This window comes from Lynx rufus, unplaced genomic scaffold, assembly GCF_022079265.1.
Source record: "Lynx rufus isolate CCGP_SWC_20201006 ecotype Redwood Valley unplaced genomic scaffold, mLynRuf1.p SCAF_11, whole genome shotgun sequence".
Classification (NCBI taxonomy): Eukaryota; Metazoa; Chordata; class Mammalia; order Carnivora; family Felidae; genus Lynx; species Lynx rufus.
Genome location: NW_025814825.1, coordinates 27,662,324 through 27,689,646, shown reverse-complemented (window position 1 = coordinate 27,689,646; position 27,323 = coordinate 27,662,324). Strand labels below are relative to the sequence as shown.

Genomic DNA, 27,323 nt, shown 5'->3' with positions numbered 1-27,323 from the left:
CTGTGCTGAGCGAGTGTGGAGCCTGCTTAAGATTCTGTCTCTCGGGGGGCGCCTGGGTGGCTGGTTGGTTGAGCGTCCAGCTTCAACTCAGGTCATGATCTCACAGTTCCTGCCCCACATCAGACTTGATGCTGTCAGTGCAGAGCCCTCTTAGGATCCTCTGTCTCCCTCTCTCACTTGCCCCTTCCCCGCTCACATTGTCTCCTTCTCTCAAAAATAAACTTAAAAAAAAAAATTCTTTCCCTCTGCCCTTCTCCCCCACTCGCTCTTGTGTGCATGCACATTCCCCCTCTCTCTCTCAAATAAATAAATATGTCTATATATTTGTGGAAGGGAGAATGGAATAAGGAAAACTGGGAGTGAGTGAGGGGAAACAGTTAAGGAAGGTGAAGGAGAAGGGGATATTTGAGCTGGGTTTTGATGAATGAGTAGGAGTTTACCAAATGGGCCAAGTGGAAAGGTATCCCCAAAAGAGGGAATAGCATGTGCAAAGACGGTGAGACATGAAGGGCATGGTATATCCCAGGAACAAGAAGTAGGGCAGAGCACCAGGAGTGGCTGCTGAGATGGGAGAGTAGCTGGGTGGACTGGAAAGGTACTCTCAGCTGATCACAGAGGAGCCCCAGTGGGAAGCAGTGAGCTCGGGGCACATCCTGATGTCAGAGGAGAGAGGCTGTGGTCTCAAATTCCTACCAGGGAAGGGAGAGACTTGACTTGGATTTCAGAGAGGACCCTATGGCCCTCCCCACATTCTTCCCTCACTTGTGCAATTGTCCCCGTGAGAGAGATCACACTCGCAATTCTCCCACGGGTGCTGCCTGGGGTGAGGTCAGTATGGATTCCCTAAAAACCCCAATATCCCCAGAACCACAAAAGATTTCCCAGGGACACTCTGGTTTTGAGAAATGAAACTCCACCGTGGGATGAGCTGGCGAGAGGGGAAGTTGGAGCTCAAACCATTTGGAGGCTATTTGGGGCATTTTCCTAAATCAAAAGTATTCAAGGGGTACCTGGCTGGCTCAGTCAGTGGAGCATGCGACTCTTGATCTCAGGGTTGTGGGTTCAAGCCCCACAGTGGGCATAGAGGTGACTTAAAATCTTTTTTTTTTTTAATGTTTATTTATTTTTGAGAGAGAGAGACTCAGTGTGAACGGGAGAGGGCCAGAGAGAGGGGGAGACACAGAATCTGAAGCAGTCTCCAGGCTCTAAGGTATCAGCACAGAGCCTGATGTGGGGCTTGAACTCACGAACGGTGAGATCAGACTTGAGCTGAAACTGAACGCTTAACCGACTGAGCCACCCAGGCACCCCGACTTAAAATCTTTAAAGAAAGAAAAGTGCTCAAAGCACAGGCAGGTCTAACTTCTCCAGGGCCAAACACAGGAGCTACCAACCACCTCCCTTAACAATAAAAAGGAACAATCTTCATTCAAGAAAAGTAATCTGTGTCCACAGTAATACACCCACACGCACGCACACATGCGCGCGCGCGCACACACACACACACACACACACACTTCAGAGTCCAGAGTGAGAAGTAAGTTTCTCTGTTCCTGAGCCCCTTGCCTGAGCTCCCAGGCCCCTGTGTCCTGTTGTCCTTGCAGAAATGGGCTCGCACAACCACGCCCGTGTGCACACGTGACTCTCACAAATGGCAGCATATTCATCACGCTGCTTTTTGCTTTCTCAATGCGATAATGTATTATCCCCCTACCACCTACCCCGCCACCTTCCTTTGTTTGCTTCCTCGTCCTTTGTCCACGTACATAATTTATTCAATCAGTACATTATTGGATGTACATAATTTATTTAATCACTACATTATTGGATGTACATAATTTATTTAATCAGTACATTATTTATGTAACTTGATGGACCATTGTTCCCAGTTTATTATCTCCATCTCCTTATGCACCTGTGCAAATTAGCCACAGAGTAAATTCCCTGGAAAGGATTGCTGGGCCGTTTAAAATTTTGATAGATATTGTCAAACTATTCCCCCAAAGAGATACAAAAATCTACCCCTGCCAACACTGTAAAAGACCCCCTCAGCTCAGTACCTCCAGCTGCAAGCCACTCCCACCCCTTGGTGAGCTGGTGCCCGGCTCTGAGTGACTCCCAGGTGCCCGTAGGCCCACCTTGGCCGATTCCCTGCTGAACGCACAGCCTGCGGCCCACCCCTCAGCGCCCCCACTGCCCACAGATGAGGTGAGGTTTCTTTCACTTGTCCCTTTATGGTAGATACTAGTGTCATTTAGTTTTTATTTATTTTAATTGGTTTTTAATTTATTATTTTGAGGGAGGGGAGTGGCACAGAGAGAGGGAGAGAGAGAGAATCCCAAGCAGGCTCTGCACTGCCAGCTCAGAGCCCGACTCAGGGCTAGAACTCACAAACCTGTGAGATCATGACGTGAGCCAAAACCGAGAGTCAGACGCTTAACTGGCTGAGCCACCTAGATGCCCGTCATTTGGTTTTTAAGATAGGGAATGTGGTTCAAACTTCAAAGGGTGGAAAGCCAGTCTCTCTGTGCTACCCACTTCCCTCCCCAGAAAAGCCACTGCTCCCAGTATCTTCTGGCTCCTTCCAGAGATATTTTGCACACATTCAAACAAATAAGTATCTCTTCCACTCTTCTCTCTGCCCGTCCTAGGCAAACATGGTCACGTATCATTGCATTTTTCACCTCCCTGTATCTAGCAGAGAACATTCCAAATCTGGGCATGAAGCACATCCTCATTCTTTTTAATACCCGCAGAGCATCCCAAGTGAAAACTGTATATCCCACTCCCCTCCTGTTGTCACTGTCCTTTTACTTTCTTTTCTTTGCCATGCAAATATTTTTAAGTTATATGGAGTGAAAATTTTTTTGTGGTCTCTGGTGTTTGTGTCCTATTCAGAAAGGGCTTCCCCAGTTTCGAGGTCGTACGGAAATTCCTCCCACCGTTGATCCTGGTGCTTCTCTGGCTTCATGTGTCATCTTGAAATCTTCGATCCGTGGTGAATTTTTATTTTGCGATAGGTGTGATACAAGGATCCATTGGATAATATCTCTCCAGGTGGCTATCCATTGGTCTCTCTTCCATTTCTTACGTAACGTCTTCTACTGGCCCATTTGAAATAACTTGTCGTTTCCAAAGTCCGATACGTTCTGGAGTCTGTCTCTGCTCACGTCCTGTGTTACCTCCCTCGTTTTACTTCTTGTACAGCGGGATACTTGACTACAGTTTAATAAATTGGTCTCTCTCTGTTTTTTTGAAATGCATTTGCTGTTTTTGTTACGAACTTTAGAATCAACTTGTTGTATTTAAAAAAATGCTATTAGTATTTTCTTGTGTTAAATGTATAGACTAAATTAGGGTGAACTGGTATTCTGTTATGTGGGTTTTCCTACTTATGCAATGGTATTTCTGTTTCTTCTCGTTTATAAATAGCTTGGGATCTCTGTCTATTAATTTTGCGTCTGGACACCTTACTGCATTCTCTTACTGCCTCCCATCATTTTTCAGTCCACTGGCTTTGGTTTTCTCTCTATATAAACAACAAGAGCGATAATAACACTGTACCCTTCCCTCCAGCTTTTACTGTTTTATGTTCTTTTTCTGATCTAATTGCACTGCAGAAGACTTCCAGGAGAACCTTAAATACCAGTGCTGATGGGGGGCCTGCTGGGATTGTCCCTGGCCTTGATGGGAACGCTGCTAGTGTCTCTCCATAAACGCAGTGTTGGCTTTGGTATATCTATGTCGAAGAAGGATCTATCTATTTTTATTTCATGGAAGAGTCCCATCAAAATGGATGTTAAATATTGTCAAGTGCCTTCTAAAGTTTCTCCTTGGAGAAACAGATTTAAGAGAGCCCTAAAGAAACCATGGGGACCCAAGTCTTTGAGCCACTCCCCGGGACACCCCCTGTTGTGCTACCTTCCACCACTCCTGGCCCCCTGGGCCGGCATCGTTTCCCCAGCGACAGATGGTGACAGAGCTGGGGCTCCCTGGGCAGTGCTGCCCAGGTGATAGAGCAGAGCACCGTGGGGAGGGTGAGTGTTTAGACGCCCCCCTCCCCAGCTTTCAGTACCCTGTTTACTCGGTCCCTTTACCCTCCCTGGTCTCTTTTGTCTCTCCCAGGTAGGATAATAAAACGGCTTTCTAGAAATGCAGAGGTGAGCTGTCATCCCTGGCTGAGGTCTGCTGCCATAGAGGGCACACAAGACACAAGCCTCAGTGTCTTTGGAAGCTAATCCCAGAGGTGACCTCTATCACCTTTTGCCCTTTGTATTTATTGAAAACAAGTTACTAGGTTCAGCCCACATTGAAGAGGGTGTGATGCCGGGAAGCAGGGTTCATTCACTGGGGCCTTAGAGGCTGCTCACCACAGGGATGGGACCGGGAGGACAAAAGGCAGCCAGATTGCTTGGGTTCAGACCCTCAGCCTGCAAGAGTGGGGTGTGAGTGGCCAACACTTTAGGGGACCAGTTAACATGCAGTTTCCCCTTGCTGACCAGGGCCATTTGGGAAGCTGCACTCAGTCATGTGACCTCCGACAAATGACTCAGCCACTGTTTTCTCATCTGCAAAGTGGGTGTGATCATTGTACCACCTTTTAGGGTCATTGTGAAGCTGAAACATTGAGTTAAAATAGGCAGTTTGTAGAAACTGTGCCCAGAACACTGTAAACAACCAATCAAACTTGGATGTTGTACTAAGAGAGATTGCCTGTCACTTCCACAGAGCTTTCCAGGTGTCCCCACGGTGACCACTGCCACCCTTTTCGAGACACTGAACCAGTCCTGGGAGATACCAGCCAGACCAAGGGAGGCAAGCCCCGCTTTCCTGAAACTTACATCCTTTAGCAGAGACACAGTAAACACGTAAATAGGCTAATTTCCCCATGTGACAAGCCCTGGAGAGAAAAGAGCATGACAGTGATTGGGCAGGAGGGACAGTTACTTGACAGAGGTTCTCACACAGGGAGGGTTTCTCTAAATTGAAGTCTGAGCTGAGGTCTGAAGGTGCGAGGGAGCTGGCCATGCAGGGAGCTGGGAGAACACCCAGCACTGAGCACTAGGTTGTAGTTGGAAGAGAGTGAGTCTGAGGAAAGAGAAAGGGGGCCCAAATGGCTGATAGCAGTAAGGGTGGGCAAGTAGGTGGACATGTGGTCATGGGGCCTGGGACCCCAAGGTCACAGCAGAGCTGGATTATGTCCCAAGAACCGTAGACCCCCTGAAGAGTTTTAAGCAGATGTGCTTTGTTTTTAATTGGCTGTTTTTCTTTGTTGAAGGGATGGATGGTTGGATGGATGGACGGACAGATGGACAAATGGGGAAGATGGGCAAATAAACAGGTGGCATCAACACCAGCATAGGCTTTCACCAGAGTTTAGTGCCCGCTGCCTGCCCCAGCCCTTTAGGAAATCACTTCAGAGTTTCCCTGTGGTCGAGGTTCTGACACTGTCCTGGAAGGAATGAGTAGTGCAGGAGGGACGGCCAGGTTGGGCAAGAGGGCTGTCTCCAGCTCTCTTTTTTTAATTATTTATTTTTGGGGGTGGGAGGGGGCAGAGAGAGGGAGGTGGAGGGTCCCAAGGGGGCTCTGTGCTGACGGGCTCGGCCAGGAGCCCGCTTCGGGTTCTGTGTCTCCCTCTCCCTGCCCCTCCCCCGCTCGTACTCTGTGTTCCTCTCAAAAATAAACAGACATTAAAAAAAAAAAAGTCTGAGGCTTAACTGACCGAGCCACCCAGGTGTCCCTGTCTCCAGCTCTTTTTGTATCAAGGGTGGTGGAGACACCATAAGGATGGAAGCTGATGTCATGGAAAGAGTCCCAAACAGCTAAGTTCAAGTCCTGGCTGTGCCAGATCCCAGCTGGGTGGCCCTAGGCCCTTGGAAGTGCCCCGGGCTCTGGCTTCCCCGGCTGTTGCAGGGATACTGGTGACTTATGGTTTCCTCGTCTCATTCAGTCCCCACCAGAACCTCGCCAGGCAGATCCCATTATTGGCTTCATTTTGCTGATGAAGAAATGGAACCTGAAAGATTATGTGGCCAGTGGTGACTTAATATTACTCGGGCTTCTCCCATGGATTCATTGAGCCCCCACCAACCTACTGAGGTGGGCTTTCCCAGGCTCCACTTGGAAAGGACCCTGAGGCACAGAGTGGATGGGGCTGGACGTCCAGCCCTGTGCTCTCAGCACCTAGCAAGCTGGGGGACAGGACAGCCCCAGTGGTGGGCCAGAGCCCGTGCTGTGCGCCTGGCAGGAATGCAGGGGAGGGAGCGCTGAAGGGATTTCCGCTGGTAGAAACCAGCAGACCTGACCCTGCACCCAGCGGGAGGGCCCCCTGGGGGATCTAGCTCTTGCCTCCTCGCCCCGCCCCCGCCGGGGACAGTCCTAGCTTTGGGGCCCTGAGAAGTGCGGAACTTCCCCAAAGGAGACAAAAAGGTCCTGGCCCAGTGCCTTCTGAGCAGAGCGCACAGGCAGCCTCAGCTCCTGCACGCGGAGCCGCCTAGCCTCAGTCCCTGGCTTGGCTGTGTCTAACGGTCACTCCTCCGGCCACACCATGCCCTTCTGGCCAGCCAGGTATCTGAAGAGGAGCAGGCGTCAGCCCTGGGGTAAGTGGGCAACCAGGGTCAAGAGCAGGTTGTGGGGCCAGTAGGACAGGGGTGATTAACCCTTGAAGGGCAAGCGGCCTTTGATGACTCCAAGTGGGTCAAGAGGTCAAGAAAAATGAGTGGAGACGAGGACAGGATCCTGAGGGCAGCCTGGACCCGAGTTCGGAGTCAGCCTGGTGTGGTCTGGCTGGGATGGGCAGGGAGGCAGCCCTTGGAGACTGCAGAAAAGCCCAGCTGGCTGGAAGGCATAGCTCAGAGCTGTCCCCCACAACAGTCTCAGCAAGTCTGAGGGTGGCTCTTCTCCCCTCCTTCCAGCCCCAGTCTAGGCTGCCTCAAAGCTGTCCTGTAGCCACCAGCACATCTGGCTTGAAACGTGGCTGGTCTGGATGTGCTCTTTGTACAAAATATACACTGGGTTTTGAAGGCTTGGTATAAAAAATGCATTAAAGTTATCAATTACAGGTTGAAATGAATGGTACTCTTTTGGAGGTACTGGGATAAGTGAAATATATTATGCAAAATAATTTCACCTGTTTCTTTGCACCTTTTTCAATGTAGCTGCCAAAACGTTTAAAAATGTACATGTGGCTTTCATTATGTTTCCACTGGACCACACTGTCTCAGACAGTATTTCCAGCTATATTCCTACACTTGGCCTCCAACCCTGGGAATCCATCAGTTGGGGCTCCCCTGGGGCTCCCCGCTCCCCTGGGCTGCCAGTAGAATGACAGTGGGTCCTGTGACAAGTCCTGTATCGCAGTTACTATTACCTTTAAATAGTGACTTCTTTTATTTTTTAAACAATTTTTCCATAACTCCCGGCCTAATACAGATAGTATTTGATTAATTACATCAGAATGACAGTTTTTCCACCTGAATGGCCTAGAATGAGTCCCATGGGCTACCGTGGTTTACAAAATGCTTTCATAAATAACATTTACTCTTTTTTCTTTTTGTTATAAAAGTTTTTGTACAGAAACGTTGAGAGATAGTGGGTTCCTGTTCTGGATCCTGCGCCAGAATATGCTGCATTTTGGGGTTACCACCTTTCCCCCAAAGCCCCCCTTGCATGGGTGGAAAAGGAGACTCCAGCACAAAAGGAAATTCTTAAATTCAGGAGCTCAGAGGGGAAGAAAGCCCAAGTGGGAATAAGAAAAGCTGGGTTGGGGTCCTGGCTGGGTCACCTTGGCCGGTCCCTTGAGCAGAGTGGGGACAGGGTTAGGAACTAGTCTGCCTAGGGTCCTAGTTCACTGGTTTTACAGCTTGGATGTGTTTCTCACCATCTCTGGGCCTCCGTTTCCTTTCCTGTCCGATGGGGATAATGACACCACTTCCTTTGTGAGTGTTCAGACTTGTGATGCTCACCCGTTCGTTAACATCACGCCTGCCTCAAAGCGAGTGCCTTGTGCGTGCCCCTTGGTTCTGCTGCGGCTGCAGTTAGCCATCCACTCATCCCAGATTCTGTGCGTGCCCTCCCCGTGCCAGGCACTGCTTGTGTGCTGGAGTTGCTTACCAGATAGACGAGGTGGGGTGGGCCAAAAAGAAACAGTATAAATAAGCCTATCGTGTAAACATGTAAACTGTGTGTGTGCTGCATTGTGATAAGTGCTGTGGAAAAAGTAAGGACAGGAAGGGGCATGGGTTGTAGTGGATGATGACGTTTACATAGAGTTGTTGGGAAAGATTCCCCAAGAAGGCCACATTTGAGGAAAGACCTCAAGGAGGTGAGGGAGTGTCTGGGAGAACAGCTTCTCGGGCAACAGCAAAGGCAGGAGCAAATACCTTCAGGCAAGGATGTGCCTGGTGGTTGGAGGAATGGCCTAGAACAAAGAGGAGAGCAGCCATGAAATCAGGAGTAGCCGGAGGGCTGGGGGCCTGGGGCGGGATGGGGGATAGGGGGTGAGCGGCCTGGAAGATCATTGTAAGGACTCTGCTGAGAGGGGCGGTTTTTGCTTTGAGCAGAGGTGTGTGAGCTGGTTTAGGTCTTACTGGGCCACTGTGGCCGCCATATTGAGAACAGATTGTAGGGGCAAGGGAGGGAGGGCCTAGGGGGCACGCCAGTAATCTGGATGACAGAGGATGGTGGCTGGGACCAGGTGGAACAGTGAAAGGTGGTCAGAGCTTGAAGATCTTTTGAAGGAGGAATCAGTGGAACTTACTGATAGGAATGGATGTGACATGAGAGAGAGCAGACCTGAAGATGCATTTGGTTGCCACTTGAGTAGCTAGAAGAGGGAGTCGCCCTCATCGGAGAAGGGGAGGGTGGGGCAGATCCAGAGGTGGATTTCATACCTGCTAAGTGCGTGCTGCCTGGAGACGTCCCGGTGGAGCTGTGGGGCAGGCAGTGGAGAGTGGGTCTGGAGGGCAGGGGACAGTGAACTTGGAAGTCGTCAGCATAGGGATGGCATGGTCATCACATAGAGTCTTGAGACTAGATGAGCCCACCAGAGGAAACTGGGTCAGTGTGGGGACAAGGCAGGGGGAAAGGCCAGGTGACCCCAAGTTTCTGCCTGGGGTACCTGAATGCCCAGCACTGAGATGGGAACACAAGAGGAGGCTGGTGTGATGGATGAGGTCCTGATGATTTTCAGAGAAGCCATGCTGTGCCCATGGGACGTCACATGATCGTAGAATTGTAAAAGACATTTAGACTCATAGGAAGTGTGTATCTGGTTGTTATATATCTAATTCTTAACTGGGGGCAGTTTTGCCCCCCAAGGGACATTTGGCAATATATGGAGACTTTCTTGGTGGTCAGCCTGGGAGACAGGGACAGGCTGCTACAGGCATCTAGTGGGTGGAGGCCAGGGATGATGCTAAACATCCTGCTGTGCTCAAGACGGCTCGTCACCACCCCCAGGAAGAATTATCTGGCCCCAAACATCAGTAGTGCTGAAGTGGGAAAATTCTGCTTTCTATTGTATTAATTGAATGTGATAATAAAAGTGAACCTTTAGGGGCGCCTGGGTGGCGCAGTCGGTTGAGCGTCCGACTTCAGCCAGGTCACGATCTCGCGATCCGTGAGTTCGAGCCCCGCGTCGGGCTCTGGGCTGATGGCTCAGAGCCTGGAGCCTGCTTCCGATTCTGTGTCTCCCTCTCTCTCTGCCCCTCGCCCGTTCATGCTCTGTCTCTCTCTGTCCCAAAAATAAATAAACGTTGAAAAAAAAAAAAAAAAGTGAACCTTTAGGGGCGCCTGGGTGGCTCAGTCGGTTCAGCTTCCGACTTTGGCTCCGGTCATGATCTTGCGGTTTGTGAGTTCAAGCCCCCCATCAGGCTCTGTGCTGTCAGGGCAGAGCCCTCTTTGGATCCTGTATCCCCCACTCTCTCTCTGCCCCTCCCCTGCTCATGCTCTCTCTCCCAAAAATAAATAATGAACATTTTTTTTTTTTTAAGTGAACATTTAAAGAGCTTGTTAGGTGCCAGGTGCTAAGCCAGGGGAGTATCTCAATGTCCTTCTCCCGAAAGGGTAGCTACCTTCATTTTCTTCACCCTACAGGTGTGGGACTCTGACGCTTGGCAAAGTTAAGTCACGATGCTCCCCCTGGTGGAGCTGAGGGTTGACCCCAGGTTGGGCTCTAAGCACCATTCTAGAAGGCCTCAGAGGCCTGTGACATGTCAGGATGGGATGGAAACACAATGGCCACACAGTCTGGTTTAAAAAAAGGAAAGGGGAAAACCAAAAACAGTAACAAGAGACCCTCAGCCTTCATGATGCGTTTCTTCCTGAAATAATTGGCTGTTAGGACTTTTTTTTTTTTTTTTTTTTTTTTTTTTTTTTAACTAAAGCTAATACGACTCTTTTCCTAAGTAGCAGAGGAAAAAGTAAGCATAAACGATTGAATGCCGTAGAAAATGCCAGAGTTTGCTTTAATGGCCTGTTTTACCTTCCTTGCACTCCCCTCGGCTGCCAGAGAGGAGGTTTTATATTATAAATAGAGAATGTGTGTATCGTCGAACCAACCTTGGTTTGAATCCTGGCCTCTCCACTTGTTTGTTTGTGAGCTAAATGTTTAACTTCTCAGAGCATCCATTTATTCATCTGTAAAATGGGGTCAGTAACACTCCTTCCTACGGTATTTATGAGGACTAGGTGTGGCCGTGTGTGTTAAGCTTCTTGAACAGTGTTTTACACATAGCAGGTCATTAAAAGTGGTAGCGGGACTTCGTTTCTGGATACAATGGAACAACAGGGACCAGTTTGCTTTCTCACCTAAAACAACTCCCTCCACAAAAAAAGGACAAGTAACCTGAAACAGTTTTGAAGATACTGAACAGTGGCAGTGAAGGACTGTGACCCCCAAAAGACGGGAAACAAATGAGGTAAGGTCTACACGTGCCCCAGCTGGAGAAAGTTCCAGGCTGTGCCGCAGAAAGGGGAACCCCAGGTGGAACCCCTTGTACTCCATGCATTAATTAAGGAGACAGAGCTTAGGGATGGAGAGACCAAAGCATCTAGAGTTTTTAGATGGGATACCCAGGAGGAAAGAGCTGCTCAGAAAGAAATCTCCTTGAGAACGCATCACCATGTACAGTGAGGACATGACCTGAACCCGAGGAGGGGACCATCAGGGAGGATTCCAGGAAACAGCATCCCCTCTAACACAGGGCAGGGAATAGTTCCTGTTACATCTACCATCCTGGAAAACCTCATGACTCATGGGGCATTGCATAGGAAACACGGAATGGTTTTCCCTTAGCAGTGGGGAAGAATTGGCTCATCCTGAGTGTTCTGGACCCACCTAAGAAACCTTAGAAGCAAAATCTATGAGGATCAAACTTGTTCCAAGTAACCTAACTTCATTCCAAAAGGGACTCAAGTGTTTTTAGAGGAATACAGAAATGTTCAGCACCCAACGATTTAGGAATCACAATGTCTGGCACCAAATAAAAAATATCAGGCATGCAAAGAATCAAGAAAACAGGACCCACAATGAGGAGAAAAATCAATCCACTGACACCAGTCTAGAAATGACAGTATTAGAATTAGCAGACGGAGACGGTAAAACAGTTTTTATACCTGTATTCCAGTAGGTTCAGAAAGTTAAGTAGAGACATGAAAGATATTTTTGAAAAGACCCCAAATCAAACTTCTAGAGCTCAAACCTATAATGCATGAGATACAAAATATACCAGATATGGGACACCTGGGTGGCTCTGTCAGTTAAGCGGCCGACTCTTGATTTCGGCTCAGGTCTTGATCTCAAGGTTGTGAGTTCAAGCCCTGTGTTGGGCTCCGCACTAGGTGTGAGGCCTACTTAAAAAGAATGAAGTTCAATCCATACCTTGCACCAAATTCAGAAATTAACTCATAGACCTAAATGTAAGTCCTAAAACCACAAAACTTCTAGGGGAAAACTTTTATGACCTTGGGTTAAGCAAAGATTTCTTAGAGAAGCACACTCAGTAAAAGAAAAACATTGGTAAATTGGGCTTCACTAAAATTAAAAACTTCTTTTCTAAATACACTCTTAAGAGAATGAAAAGAAAAGGCACAGACAGGGAGAAATACTTGCAGAGCATATATCTGATACAAGACTTGTATCCAGAATATGTAAAGAACTCTGAAAACTCAATAAGGAAAAAATGCACAAATGTATGGCCAACTCATCTTTGACAAAGCAAGAAAGAATATCCACTGGAAAAAAAGACAGTCTCTTTAGCAAATGGTGCTGGGAGAACTGGACAGCAACATGCAAAAGAATGAAACTAGACCACTTTCTTACACCGTTCACAAAAATAAACTCAAAATGGATGAAGGACCTGAATGTGAGACAGGAAACCATCAAAACCCTAGAGGAGAAAGCAGGAAAAAACCTTTCTGACCTCAGCCGCAGCAGTTTCTTACTTGACACATCTCCAAAAGCAAGGGAATTAAAAGCAAAAATGAACTATTGGGACCTCATCAAGGTAAAAAGCTTCTGCACTGCAAAGCAAACAATCAACAAAACTGAAAGGCATCCGACAGATTGGGAAAAGATATTTGCAAATGACATATCAGACAAAGAGCTAGTATCCAAAATCTATAAAGAACTCACCAGACTCCACACCTGAAAAACAAATAATCCAGTGAAGAAATGGGCAGAAAACATGAATAGACCCTTTTCTAAAGAAGGCATCCAGATGGCCAACAGACATGAAAAGATGCTCAACGTCGCTCCTCATCAGGGAAATACAAATCAAAACCACACTGAGATACCACCTCATGCCAGTCAGAGTGGCTAAAATTAATAAATGAGGAGACTACAGATGCTGGAGAGGATGTGGAGAAACAGGAATCCTCTTGCCCTGTTGGTGGGAATGCAAACTGGTGCAGCCGTTCTGGAAAACAGTGTGGAGTTTCCTCAAAAAATTAAAAATAGATCTACCCTATGACCTAGCAATAGCACTGCTGGGAATTTACCCAAGGGATACAGGAGTGCTGATGCATAGGGGCACTTGTACCCCAATGTTTATAGCAGCGCTTTCAACAATAGCCAAGTTATGGAAAGAGCCTAAATGTTCATCAACTGACGAATGGATAAAGAAGATGTGGTTTATATATATAATGGAATACTACTTGGCAATGAAAAAGAATGAAATATGGCCTTTTGTAGCAACGTGGATGGAACTGGAGAATGGTATGCTAAGTGAAATAAGTCCTTCAGAGAAAGACAGATACCATATGTTTTCACTCTTCTGTGGATCCTGAGAAACTTAACAGAAAACCATGGGGGAGAGGAAGAGGGGGGACTTACAGAGAGGGAAGGAGGCAAACCATAAGAGACTCTTAAATACTGAGAACAAACTGAGGGTTGATGGGGAGTGGGGGAGAGGGGAAAGTGGGTGATGGGCAGTGAGGAGGGCACCTGTTGGGATGAGCACTGGTGTTGTATGGAAACCAATTTGACAACAAATTATATTAAATAAATAAAAATAAATAAAAATTAAAAAAAGAGTATTTAGGATAAGCAAGTAACTATAACAAATTCTTGGAGTCCTAAATCTTCTTCTGAGCCATCTTGAGACACTGGTTCAGAGAAGCTTATGTAGCAAAGCTTCCTGGAGGCATCAGGCTTCCCCCCGCTCCGACTCTCCCCGCCTCTGTGGCAGTGCTCACACCCCACGAATGACCATGGCAGCCACCGAGCCACGGGTGCAGACTTTGCTTCCCGCAGGTGCACACACACTTGTCTGGCTTCGGGCTCTGCCGCCTCTGCCCCGACTCCCTTCCCCTCCACCTCCACCTCCACCGCCCTGCTTCCCAGCGGCTGCACGGGCTCCCAAGGATCAGGGCTTGTGTGTGTGGTGAGGGCTCCAGAAGCCATCCTGGGGCCCCGACACGCTTGTCTCCTTGCTCATCACCCTCCTGAGCTTTGGGCCTCACAGGCCTGTCCAGACTACTGGCCCTGCTCAGGTGCCCCCTCAGTGAGGACACACCCCACCCTGTGCTCCAGCTCTCAGAGTACTCTGCTCCATTTCCTGGCCCTTGGCGGCCTTGCTGGGACCACTGTCAGACTGATCCCACCAGGCTGCCTTCTCTTTGAGGGGTGACAAGAGCATGGGGTGGGTCAGAGCCCAGAGCAGGGGACTTTGAATCCCAGCCTCTACCACGTAGTAGCCTTGTGAGTTCAAGCAAGTTCCTTAATCACTCTGTGCCTCAGTTTCCTTGACTGAGGAAACTGCGGAAAGTAACGGCACCTCCCGCCACACAGTCTTTGTGAAGATTAAAGAATCCCAGGAGGACGGTTTTGTCCACTTAAGTGTCTGCAGCTTCTAGAAGAGTCCCGGGCAGGTACCACGCACTCAGGAAGCACTTGCTCCTGTCTCCATCCCAGGGCTGCAGGCTCTAGCAAGGGGGTGTCCTGGGTCTCACGGTTCTCCCTAATTGCCACCCCACCCCCTCAAGAACCCAGGACCCTGGGACTCACACCCCACCTGCAGACAGTCCTGCTCAGGGTCGGTGGCTCTGGGACCAGAGGCTAGTACTTGGGTGAGTTACATATTGCAGGATGTTGGGGATGAACGAAGACAAGATCATTCTTGAAAAGCCTTTAGATGAAGTTCAGTATAAATGGTTTTTGTGTACACCCTAAAGATGAGTTCATTTATACATGAAAACGTGAGAACCGCTGGAGCTACATTAGGGAAAATTTAATGACATGTGTCTGAACTTTCCCATCCTTTTGCGTTGAGATGCAATGTCTAGCTGCGAGTGGGGACGGGTGGGGAATTCTAGAGCGTTTTGCTCCATCCTGGTTTGACAGCAGGCCTCCGTAATGTTACTGCTTGTGGAGAATCAGGCCTCCTTTCCAGGCTGGGGAAGGAGGCCTGTAATGTCAGAGCGGACGTTAAAAGCATAGTGATGTTGCACTTTGCGCGGAACAGGCGTAAAGCTGATGCAGAACAAAATACATAGGCTACTCTGAGTTCTGAACTTCTCCCAGCTGGCCTCCAATGTGAATGCTCTTTCCCTAATAGTGCCTGGGCATGCTTCTAATGATTTCTGTTTTGATGCGGAAATGTAACTAGGTGGAAACCTACAAGGGCCCCAAAGATACACGTGTGGGGTGTGAAAGGAGTGGCGGCGGGTGGGAGGGGGCTGCCGAAACGGAACCAGAAGCTTGGCGGTTGCTGACAGGTTTGGGAGAGGCGGCCTTCTCACAGGGCAGGGAAGAACAGGCTAACTGGCGTTGGGGTGGACAGTGCTGTGGGAGTGTGAGCCCCGGTGTCCGCACGGGGGTCCTTGCAGTAAGCCTGTGTCTCCCTGTCTTGCAGGTGGTACCGGGGAGCGGGAGAAGGTGCCGGCCAACCCCGAGGCGCTCCTGCTCATGGCCAGCTCCCAACGTGACATGGAGGACTGGGTGCAGGCCATCCGCCGGGTCATCTGGGCCCCACTTGGCGGAGGTACTGCCCGTAGATCGCATGCTCACCCTCTAGAACCCTTGCCTTCAGGTAATCATGCCCCTCCGCCCTGCACTGAGCCCGCAAGACCTCTCTCACTCGGGACCCACGGGCTGTGTCCCTAGCTGCTTACGGCAGGCAAGCCATGCTGTCCTCTTCTGCTGCCGGCCCCTGACAGTCACACCTCCACTTTACTGGACAGGCAGCAGCAGGGGAATTGGGGCCACCTTTCAAAACATGCCCTCCTCCAGCTAGAATCCTGTGGCGTGTGCATACTGCCTCCCTGCGTCCAGAGCCCTGCTGCACAGCAGGTGTTTTTGAGGTGGTCTGCACTGGGTCCCGCGTCCTTCCCTCTGCTGTGCCTTCCTACAGCCACACAGGGCCCCTGCGCTGCCCACACAACCAGCGCCTTGTTTCTGAGCTGAGAGCAGTGGTTGCCATTTACGCAGCTTTATTGAAAACACTTATCGGATGCTTGAAACGTACCTGGTCGTATTCCGGACACTCGGAAGTTCAGTGATAAAACAAAATAGAGGATTCCTCCGCCCTCCTCTCCCGTCCATTGTCCAGTGGGAGACGGATAATAGGCAAGTCAAGGTGTCACATGATTTTAAGTAGAGAGAAACACAATAAAGTAAATTTAAGTAGGATGATAGAGGGGATGCTGTGTTAGATGTTGTAGCCTAGCCAGCTCAATGAAGTGGCCAGGGGAGCCAGGGGAGTGCTGGGCAAAGAGCATTCAGGCAGAGGGGCAAGCAAGTGCAAAGGCCCTGAGGTGGGAGTGAAAGATTTGGACACAGAGAATCTCAGGAAGGCCAGCGGGTCTGAGGGAGTGAGGACAGGAGAGTAGAGGACATGAGGCAGGAGAGGTCACTGAGGCCTTGGGGACATGGTGGGGATCTCAAGATTTTGTTCTCAATCGATGGGGCACCAAGGAGGGCTCTGAGCATGAGACAGACACGACCTGACCCAGATTTGTAAAGGGCCCTTTGGCCGCCATGTGAGGGGTGGAGCAGAGAGAGACAGAAGTGGACACGGCAGGCTGAGACAGCCATCAGACGGGGGTGACGGGGACACAGGCTGGCGTGGGGGTGGAGAAGAGAGTGAAGAGGGCTCAGCTGCAGCTGTGTTCTGAAGGTAGGGCTGCCAGGGTCTGCGGACAGACACAGGGTGCAAGAGAAAGGAAGGGTGGCCCCCGGCTGTGTGGTCAGTGCCCCTCTGCAATCATCATGAAAAGAGCTTTTAGAAGGGGTCACCATACTGGCTGGGCTGCGGCCACCAACTCCCTGCTGAATGTGGAGACCATGTGACCATGAGAGCCATGGACATCCTGTCTCCCCCGCACAGTGTCTGAGTGCTACACATTCTGGGCAGGGGCGGAAGCTCACCTTTCAGGGCTTGGAGCCCGTCTCCAGACCCAGTGTGCTCTGTAGGCTGAGCCCCTCCCTTCCCCACTCACCTCGCCAGCTGTCCTCTGCTATTCCCGGCTGTGGCCTGCCTGGCCATCTCTCCTAGAACCACTGATCCTCACATAGAAGAGTTGATATCACTTGGAAAGTCAGTTTTTTTCCTGTGCTTCATAAATGCCCTCACACTGTTAGTCATGGCCTCCCTGCCTCCTGAGGCTCGTGGCAACTTTGACCCAAGACCCAGGGACACTCAGGGATTTCTGCGGCCTTCACAGACCTCCTTGGATGCAAAGTGGTTGGAATTGAACCCATGGAACAAAATAGAGCCCAGAATCAGACTCTCATCCAGCTGGACTTTGACTTACGACAGACGGCACCTCCGAACACCAGGGAAAGGAGAACGTCATTGTGATCTTGGGTAGAGAAAGCTTCTTTTTGCAGGAGTTATAAAAATCATTAATCTTTTAGGAAAAGATTGATAAATTATGCTCTACACAAGGAAGAGCATCTGTTCGTTAAAAGGTAGATTAAGAAAATGAAAAGACAAGCATCTAGGGTGGGAGAAGGTGTTTGCACCACATACAGCCATCAAATGACTTGCTCCTCAAACCCCTACAAACCCAGAAGGCAACGACAGACAAGCCAGTAGAAACTCCGGCAAGAGACTCGAACAGGCACTTTACCAAGAAAGAAATCCTTGTGACCAGTGAACATAGGCTGCAGCGTTCAGCCTTGTTAGTCATCAGGCAGGTGCATGTTAAACCACGACATGCCACTTATAGTCACCCACCAGAAAGACTGAATGAAAAAGGCGGGCGGTTCTCGGAGGTGACAAGGACAGAGCTACGGGCACTTGTGGGTATTGCCGGGATCTGCAAAAGTTGCTATGCACCCCGAGGCCCCGCAGTGCCACCGCTAGGCATGTCCCAGATAGAAATATGTGTGCAGATATGCTGGGGACTTGGACACATCACACGTTCACAGCAGCCTTACCCATGATGGCCTGACCCTAACCAGGGGTTTAGGAATGATCCAGGGGCTCAATAAGTATGATTCGTTCTTGCAGCAGGAAAACTCTACAGCAGTGGAAAAGAATTACCCACAACTCCACCTAACAACGTGCATGAATCCTAAACACCTACCATGGGACTAGGGAGGCTCGGTAACATGTTATAGGTATAATTCCATTTGTATAAAGTTGAAAAACAGGGCAGAAAGAAAACTGTACTATTTGTAGGTGGGTAATTGGGCAGCAGAAATAAAGAAAGGCAAAGAAACAAATGCCATAAAAGTCTGGATAGAAGTCTCGCTTACACAGGTGTTCATTTTACAGTAATGTGTTAATCTGCAGGTATATGCTTTAAGTACGTTTCTGGATGTACGGATACTTCACTATATTAAAAAAACAAAAAACAGAGAAGCTCAAGGCTGAAGTGTCTATGTAATTTGGCCAAGACAACCCAGCTACTCAGGGAGCAAAGCTGAGAAACAAAGGTGGATGTTCTAACCCCAGAGGCCATGCTTTGACTCAGACCATGCAGGGCGCTGGCACACCCATCTACTCTATTCGTGGTGCCAGCTTCTGGTCACACATCCACCTCTCTCTCTCTCTCCCCTGCCCTCTCTCCCTCCCTCCCTCCCTCCCTCCTTCTCTGTGCTTGCTCAGAACTGGGACCCTTTGCAGAGCCCAACATAGAACCCAGATCTGTCCCTCCCTCAGGTCCCCCAGCATTTACCAAATTTCTCAGACTGCGTGCTGCAGAACTTGTAAGATTTCAAACAGGAACCGTCATCAAAGGCGCTTATCTCCTTTCTACCAGAAGCATAGAGGAAACGCAGCAATCGCAGGGGTTAGCGACGGCAGACATGTCTGGGCAAGCCATGGGCACTCACAGGTGGGCTCAGTCAGCCTCTGCAGTAGGTTCCTGGCAAAGCTGTTATTAGCCTGGGTTCCCCTGGAAAGGAGGCTTAGAGGATCAGTCCTTCTTTCACTGTTAATAACGGAGTCCGTGAGCCCTTTCAAGCATGTTTGTTCTGGCAGAGAGCAGGCCGCCTCTGACAGACAGGAATGGGCAGTGTGCCTGCTGCAGTCAGAGGCAGCCCCGGCCATCCCCATGGAGAAGACTGGAGGCAGCAGACCCACGGGGTCAGCGGAGCCCATTACTGCATTACTGGCGATGGCCTGCCCAGAGGTGGCAGTCCCTCTTATCTGGGCATTCGTTCATTCATTCAGCCAGTCATTCATTCACTTGCAAAAGTATTCTAGGAGCCAGGGATACAGCAGTGAACAGGACAGACAAGGTCTCTACCCTCATGAAATGCACATTCTAGGAGAGAACAGGTAACAAGCCGATTGCAGGGCTCCGTGGAGAAAGGTGAGGGGGGAAGGGCAAGTAAGGGCTTTGGAGGTTGGAGTTTCCTGACATTTGAGTAAAGGAGCTGAAGGGTGATGTACACATATACCTGGGCAGAGAGGTTTGGAGGCAGGGGTAGTGGGGTCCATGTCGGAAGAGCAGCGAAGAAGCCAGTCTGCCTGGAGCAGAGTCTGCGAAGAGGGAGAGAGCAGGAAGTGGGTCAGAGAGGTAATGGGGTTTAAGTCAGTAGGGCCTTGTTGTCACGGTGATGACTCTGGCTTTCCCTGAGTGACGTGGTGCCCGTGGGTTTTGAACAGAGAATGGCAGAGCCTGACAGGGTTCCAATGGGATCCCTCTGGCCACCTGTTGAGAATAGATCCCAGAAGGCAAGGCCAGAAACAGGGAGACCAGCTAGGAGCTCATTATCCACTAATGCAACTGAGAGACGATGGCAGCTTGGCCTGGGTGGTACTGGTGATGAGAAGTAATTGAATTCTTGATATATTTTAAGGTAAAGCCAGTGTAAGTATTTCCCTGCTGGAATGGAAGAAAGGTATAAGAGAATGAGAGAAGTCAAGGGTAATTCCAGGATGTTTTGATCTAAGCAACTGGAAGGATGGATTAGCCATTAACAGATGAAAAAGACCAAAGGAAGTGCAGTGTTTGGAATGAAGCGTGAGAGTTCCCATTGGGCTTAGTCTGAGATACCTGGTAGAGGCTCAAGTTTGTTATTATTTTTTTAACGTTTTTTATTTTTGAGAGACAGAGCATGAACAGAGTAGGGGCAGAGAGAGAGGGAAACACGGAATCTGAAGCAGGCTCTAGGCTCTAAGCTGTCAGTATGGAGCCCAATGCAGGGCCTGAACTTACGAACCACAAGATCACGACCTGAGCCAAAGTCAGACACTTAACCGACTGAGCCACCCAGGCACCCCTAGAGGCTCAACTTTAAGTGACCAATAGGCAGTTTAACATTTAAGTCTAGAGAACTGGAGAGAGGACTGGGTTGGAGGGGGAATTTGGAGGCTGTTGACATATAGATGGGGTTTGAAGCCGTGAGGCTGGGGTGAGGCACCATAGAGCCAAGTGTAGAGACAGCAGAGGACCAGGGCTGAACCCTGAGCTGCTCCCAGGTGAGAAGTCAGGGGCAGAGGAGGAGCCAGCAGAGGGGGCTCAGGAGGGTTGGTGAGGGGGAGGAGCCAGGAGTGAGTTGGGGATCCCGAGGCAACTGAAGGGAATGTCTAGGGAGGAAGGGGCAGTGACGACATGCACTGTGGACAGATCAACCAGAAGAGATCGAGCATAGTTCATTGCTGACTTGGGCAAGCATGGTTCTGGTGGAGTGCTGGGGATAGAGCTTGATAATAGCGGGCGTGAGAAAGGGTAAGACGAGGGGAAATGGAGTGTGAGAATAACCGACTGTTTCAAGAAGTTGACTATAAAGGGAAAGAAATGGGACAGTGGCTGGAGGGGAGGTCAGGTAAAGAGAGGGCTGTTGGGTTTTTTGGTTTTAAGTTGGGAGACAAAACAGCAATGCAAAAGACTGTTGGTACTGGAGAGGGAGAGAAGAATGGCTGGAGCACTGATCTCTCTTGTGGACATAGATGCAAAGATCCTCAACAAAATACTTACAAATTGAATCCAGCAGTATATGAAAGGATTATACAAATGAAATGAGATTTATGACCAAATGAGATTTATCCCAGGAATGCAAGGATAGTTTAACACCTGAGAATCAACAGTTGTAATACACGAATGGAATTAAAGACAAAAACCACATGATTGGGACGCCTGGGTGGCTCAGTCAGTTAAGCATCTGACTCTTGATCTCAGCTCAGGTCTTGATCTCAGGGTTGTGAATTCAAGCTCCCCCCCCCCCCCCCACCCCCATTGGGCTCCCTGCTGAGTACATGAACCCTACTTAAAACACCACATGATCATCTCAGTAGACTCAGAGAAAGCATTTAATAAAGTCTGGCACCCTTTCCTGATGAAAATAAACGGCCTAGGGATGGGGGTAGAAAGAAACTTACTGAACTTGATAAAGAGTATGTATCTACAAGAGACCCAAAGGTAACATCATACTTGTGGAGGAAGACTGGATACTTATCCTCTGAGATCAGAAACAAGGCACAGATTCTCACTCTCCTCACTGAAATTCAACACTGTACTGGAGGTTCTGGCCAGAGCAATTAGGCAAGAAAATGACATACATCCAGATTGGAAAGGAAGAAAGGAGTTAAAGTATCTGTTATTTGCAGATAATAGGATCTCATATACAGAAAACCTTAAGAAATCCACTAGAAAACAATTATAAGTCATAAAACATTCGGCAAGACTGCAGGATATAAGGTCAGTATATACTAATCAGCTGTATTTCTGTTCAGTAGCAATGAGCACACCAACAATGAAATTAAGAAAACTTCATTTACAATAGCATCCCAAAGAAGAGAATACTTAGGAATAAATGTAACAAAAGAAGTATAAAACTTACTACTCTGAAAGTGACAAAATGTTGTCAAAAGAAACTAAAAAAGACCTAAATAAATGGAAGGACATCCCATCTTCATGGATCAGAAGACATTGTGAAGAGGGCAATGTTCTCCTGTAGGTCTCTGGACTTCTGTGCCCAGCTCTGGGAACATGGGCCCTGGAGCCCCATCGGGCAGCAACTCCTACCCAGCTCACCATGGGAGGAAAGAAGAGGGAACCACTGAGTACCCAGGGTTACCTGGCATCTGGCAGGTGCTTGCACGGATGAACCCTTGCCTAGTTATCTGGAGAGAGCCTGCAAGCCCTCAAAGGTGGGTCTGATAGGACGGTGCTTGGCAAAGCCAGTTGCACTGATGGGTGAGAGGAGGCAGAGTGAGCACAGATTCCAGCATCAGGTTGTGTGGTCTGAGTGTGATCTGGCTCTGCCCTTTGCTGGCTGTGTGACCCTGGGTAGGCCTGTTACCCTCTCTGTGTCTTTGTCTGCAAAACGGAAGAAGAATGCCTTCATTGCAGGACTGTCGTGAGAATTAAGAGAAAAGACGGACGGACGCAAAGTGCTCAGCGCTCTCTCAGTACGAGGTAGCCCTGGAACATTCAGCAAACACAGCACACCTGCTGTGCTCAGGCAGGGGAGGGGGCAGGAAAAGAGGTCGGGGGAGCTTCCATCCTACTCCACAAGACGGCCACTAACCAGGAAAGCAAGCCACGAGGCACAGAGCAGTGGTTCTCAAATGTTAGCTAGCGTCTGAGGCACCCCGAGGAAGGTCTGTGGAAATGGGACTGCTGGCTCCACTCACGGGGATTCCAGCTCGCTTGGGCGATGCCCTCGAATTTGTATTTCTAACAAGTTCCCGGATGCTGCTGGTGCTGCTGGTCCGGGGCCCATATTCTGTGAACCTCTGTGTTTTGGAAGGGTGGTGAGTGCTGTTGAAAGAAAAACAAACCCGAGCAGTTTTAAATACAGTGATGAGGACGGGCCATTCAAACAGTCTGGGAGGTGAGAAAGCCAGCCAGGATGTCTGGTGGAAGCTGGCCAGCCAGAGGCAGCAGCCTGGGCATCAGCAGAGCACGTCTGATGTGGTCCTGAAGCAGCGTGGAGGGTGGGTAGGCCGGAGGGGTGAGGGACAGGGCAGATGGGAAGGAGCCTCCTGCACCCCTGTGAGGACTTTGGCTCTCACTCCTTTTGTTTGTTTGTTTGTTTTAATTTTTAAAAATATTTATTTTTGAGAGAGAGAGAGAGCATGAGCAGGGGAAGAGCAGAGAAAGGGGAAGACACAGAATTTGAAGCAGGCTCCAGGCTCTGAGCTGCCAGCACAGAGCCCGATGCGGGGCTGGAACTCCTGAACTGCAAGATCATGACCTGAGCTGAAGTCAGACGCTTAACCCGACTGAGCCACCCAGGTGCCCTGGCTCTCACTCCTAAATGAAAGGGGGAGGGCGCATTGGAGGGCTTTGAGCTGAGGCATGATGGCATCTGACATATAGTTGAAAAGGGCCACTCTGACTGCTGGCCTGAGAGGGACAAGGCGAAACCAAGGACACGTATACACGGACTAATCCAGGCAGGAGACATGGGCGCTTTCACTATGGTGGGTGACAGTGAAAGTAATCAGGTTCTAAATCTGTTTGGAAAATAGGACTGACAAGCACTGGGTGGGGGTGTGCGAAAGCAGGGACAGTGCAGGTGACTCATGGGGTGTGGGTGAGAGGTCTTGGGGACAGAGCTGTCATTAACCAAGAGCGCAGTTCAGGTTTGGGAGGTCGCGGCCCGACCACAGTTCCATTTGGACACTTCTCAGTTTGAGATGTCTATTTGTCATGAAGCCAGGGCAGGTGCTGCGTTGGATGCAGGAGTCAGGATTAGCGCTCAGTAACTAGTAGCATGGTAACTCTGACACTCACAGGCTGCCAGGCACTGCCTAGCACAGCCCAGAAGCTCTCTGCCCCAACCTTACAGGCAGCAGCACGGAACGACAGCCCTGGGGCAAGGAACCCAGCTTGGGAATGGTGTCCCTGCCCACAGTGACTGCCCTGCGCTGGGGAGGGGTGTGAGGGACCAGCAGCAGGCCCGCAGTGGCCATCAGAGCCTTGTTGCCCCAGCCCGGTTGTATGCGGCTCTCACAGTCCGCTGGAGACTCTCCTCTGACCCCCTGGAGCCAATTCTCCTGCTCTTCGGTTCCTCAGAAATCAGGTGGTAGAAGGAAAAAGAGGGGACAAATGCAGCTTCCAGAAGCCACAGGGCAGGACACTTGACATGGAGAAAATCCCAGCCTTGGGGCAAGTTGGAGGGACACAAAGCAACCTTTTTAGTCCAGCTGGAAGTGGTCACTGTTTGCTAGAATGGCCTCTCCAAATAGAAGCCCCTCGAGGCACAATCCGGTTCAGAATGAAAGGTCACTGGCCCCAGCCCAGGCTAGCAGTGGTGGAGCCCGAGATACTAGTGGACCACTTCTCCCCCGTGCTGCTTGCCCAGCTCTTCTAGGAGACTGAAGAAGAGAGTCTTATTTCCGGTTTCCCTGAATGTTGACCCACCAGGCCCAGAGTCCCTAGCTGGGCCTTCCTTGGCAGCCCTTCCAAAAGGGGAGAGAAAGGACTGTGGCTAATCTGCGCTGGGCTTCAGGTCACTAAGCCAGCAGATGGGCTGCTTGAGCATGATTCTGGTACCTTCAGCCTATCCTCGTATGTTCTGTGGGTCCACAAGCCAGGTGGAGGAGATGCCTCAGCAGGCCTGGGACCCTTTCCATGCCCCAGGCTCACAGAGGGCAGATCTGGCCTCTTCTGGGCTTAGGGGTTGGTTCACAGCATCCTTGGGCCTCCTTCCCCTGTAGTGCTTCTGGAGTCTGTGAGCTTGTAGGAGAAATAGTTCCCAGCCACAGACCCCTCTGACAGGATGGCAGGGAGCCCAGGGCCGTTTATGGGGAGAACAGAGAGGGAGGGCAGATAACTTGCCTTGGGAGAGCCCGGCACGCCAGCAGTGGTGATTTACTGGGGTGAATTCAGGACGCTAACTGTTCAGCTGCCTCTTACCCACCTTGCCAGAAGTCCTCCTTCCTTCCCAGCGGCTGTGATGGGAAATGCCCCATCAACGTGGCCTGCCTGGCTTCTGTTTGTGCTAAGGAGAGCTCAGATCACAGACAGGGCCAGGAGAGAGTTTGTCATGGTTACTGTTAAGATGAGGCCAGTGGAGGGTTAGTGCCAGTGACACTGAGCGGTGCCCCAGTAACCCCAGCCACTCGCCAGGGCAGCTAACATTTATTCAGCATGTTCCTGTGTCAGGCTCTGCAATAGCCCTAGGAAACTGGTCGTGAAAACCTTTACAGGCGGGGACACTGGTCAACAGGGAGACTCAAATGCTTTGTCCAGGTCACAGAGAAGTCGGCAGGAAGCTGGGTTCTTTTGTTTGTTTGTTTGTTTGTTTATTTATGTATTTAAATGTCATTTATTTTTGTGAAAGGGAGAGAGAGAGCACAAGCAGGGGAGGGGTAGAGAGAGAGGGAGACGCAGGATCCGAAGCAGGCTCCAGGCTCTGAGCTGTCAGCACAGAGCCTGATGCAGGGCTTGAACTCTCAAACCGTGAGGTCATGACCTGAGCCCAAGTCGGACGCTTAACTGACTGAGCCACCCAGGCACCCCAGGAAGCTGGGTTCTAACCCAGGTCTGCTAGAGCTCAGAGCACCCCCTGCTGGATGCCTGCTCTGGAAAGTAGGATGCCAGGGGGCCTCCAGGTGATCCTATGGCCAGGTTCCCTGGGTCTCGTGGCTTCGAGGTGGCCTTGGTCGTTCTTCACATCAGTCTGAGGAGACACAGAGGGGTCTCATGCTTGCTAAGTGCTATTCTTGCCAGGGGTTAGTTGTATCAAAATTACATTATAGAGGGAGGCAGAGAGGCCTAGAGAGGTTTAGCAATTTGCCTTACAGCACACAGCAGAGCTGGGGGCAGAGGCAGCTGTCCCCAGGGTGAGACCATCAGTGATTCTGTCTCCCTCTCTCTCTTTCTCTCCCTGGGTAAGCATGAGAGCACCATAGCCTCTGGATCTGAGTTGTCTTGATGGGAGGGACGGAGATCATGGGGAGGCAATCAGACTGAGGAAAGAGTCCCCGAGGTCTTGGACCCGGGGCCTGTTCGACACACAGCTCAGAACTGAGGGCCACCCCCGCTGAAGAGGTCATCTGTGTCCAGGTACTTGTTTGAGAGGACAGAGCCTCAGCTTCCTGGCCTTGCCCCAAGAGGACAACTTTTTTTTTAATGTTTATTTTTGCGAGAGAGAGAGAGAGCAAGCGGGGAAGGGGCAGAGAGGGGGGGGACAGAGGATCTGATGCAGGCTCTGCGCTGACAGCTTTGGCACTGACACCCGTGAGCCAAACACCAGGGCTTGAATTTACGAACCACGAGATCATGACCTGACCCCAAAGTTGGACACTCAACCAACTGAGCCACCCAGGCACCCACCCCCCAACGGGACAATTTTAAGACTCTCTCTGAACATCCAACCCTAATAGGCCCCACAGCTAAAAATGACCCCCCCGACATGGGGTGTGTTATCCTGGCTGGGGCATAATCTGGTGCCCATCTAAGTCCAGAGCCTTCTAAATGGCGGGCACTTGCAGACTTCCAGCCGTCTGGGGAATCTGTGTGGGAGTGGAAGGGATTCCCTAGAGCCTGGCAGGTCTAACCGCACAGGTAGGGGAACCAAAGCTCAGGAGGAGAAAGCAAGATGGCATCAGAGCCCACATGGCCACTGGGAGGGTCCGCTTACCCCCAGGGTAGGTGACTCTAACTGAGCCCTTGGGTCCTTCCCTTGAAGGTGGACAGTGCTGCTCAGACCCAGACGGTCCCTGGGTAGTGGGAGCCCTAGGCTTTTCTGACAGGTTTAGGGCGGGGCACTCCTTGGCTTGTGGCCCTCACCGGCATCATGAAATGCCCTTCCTCCCTTCCTGTGTACTTGAACTTTGGGAAGGGAGAGCCCTGAGCCCCTCCCCAGAACCCAGGGCTAAGGAGGATGTGAGCCCCCACCCCCATACTAGTATCAGGGCCAGGACTAGGGGGCCTATGTGGCCTGCAGCACAGAATTTAAGGAGGGCAGCAAAAGCCTCAGTGATCAGGATGAACATGTTATTGTGATATTTGTAATGGAAATTAATGCAAAAAGTCCATTACATTAGTTTCTTATTGCTGCTCTAACAAATTGCCACAAACTTAGTGGCTCAAAACAACACAAATTTATCCTGTCATAATCGTGGAGGTCAGAAGTCAGAACTGAGTCTTCGCTAAAATCAAGGTTTTGGAAGGGCCTGTTCCTTCTGAGGGCTCTTGGGAGACCCTGTTCCTTGCCTGTCCACCTCCTAGAACGCTGTTCACATTCGTTGGTTGTGGCCTCATCACTCCGGTCTCTGCTTCCCTCCTTACCATCATTACCTCTTCTGTAGTCAGCCTTCCCTCTGCCTCCCTTTTAGAAAACCTACCTGGATAATCCAGTACAATCTCTCCATCCTTAATTTAATCATGTCTGCAGAATCCCTTTTATTAGGTGAGGTAACACAGTCACAGGTTCCAGGGGTTAGGATGTGGACATTTGGGGAGGGGGGAAT

General features: G+C 50.1%; 1 protein-coding gene across 3 annotated transcripts in view; it reads left to right on the top strand.

Annotated features, from left to right (window-relative positions):
• ARHGAP22 (Rho GTPase activating protein 22) overlaps positions 1-27,323 on the top strand; it is a 142,751-nt gene that overhangs the window by 98,359 nt on the left and 17,069 nt on the right. For 2 of the 3 annotated variants that reach the window (XM_047073081.1, XM_047073083.1), the window contains exon 4: positions 15,354-15,530. In XM_047073081.1, coding sequence (XP_046929037.1) covers positions 15,354-15,530 — 177 coding nt within the window. The remainder of the gene's footprint in view (positions 1-15,353; positions 15,531-27,323) is intronic. The other variant, XM_047073082.1, reaches the window with a different exon arrangement.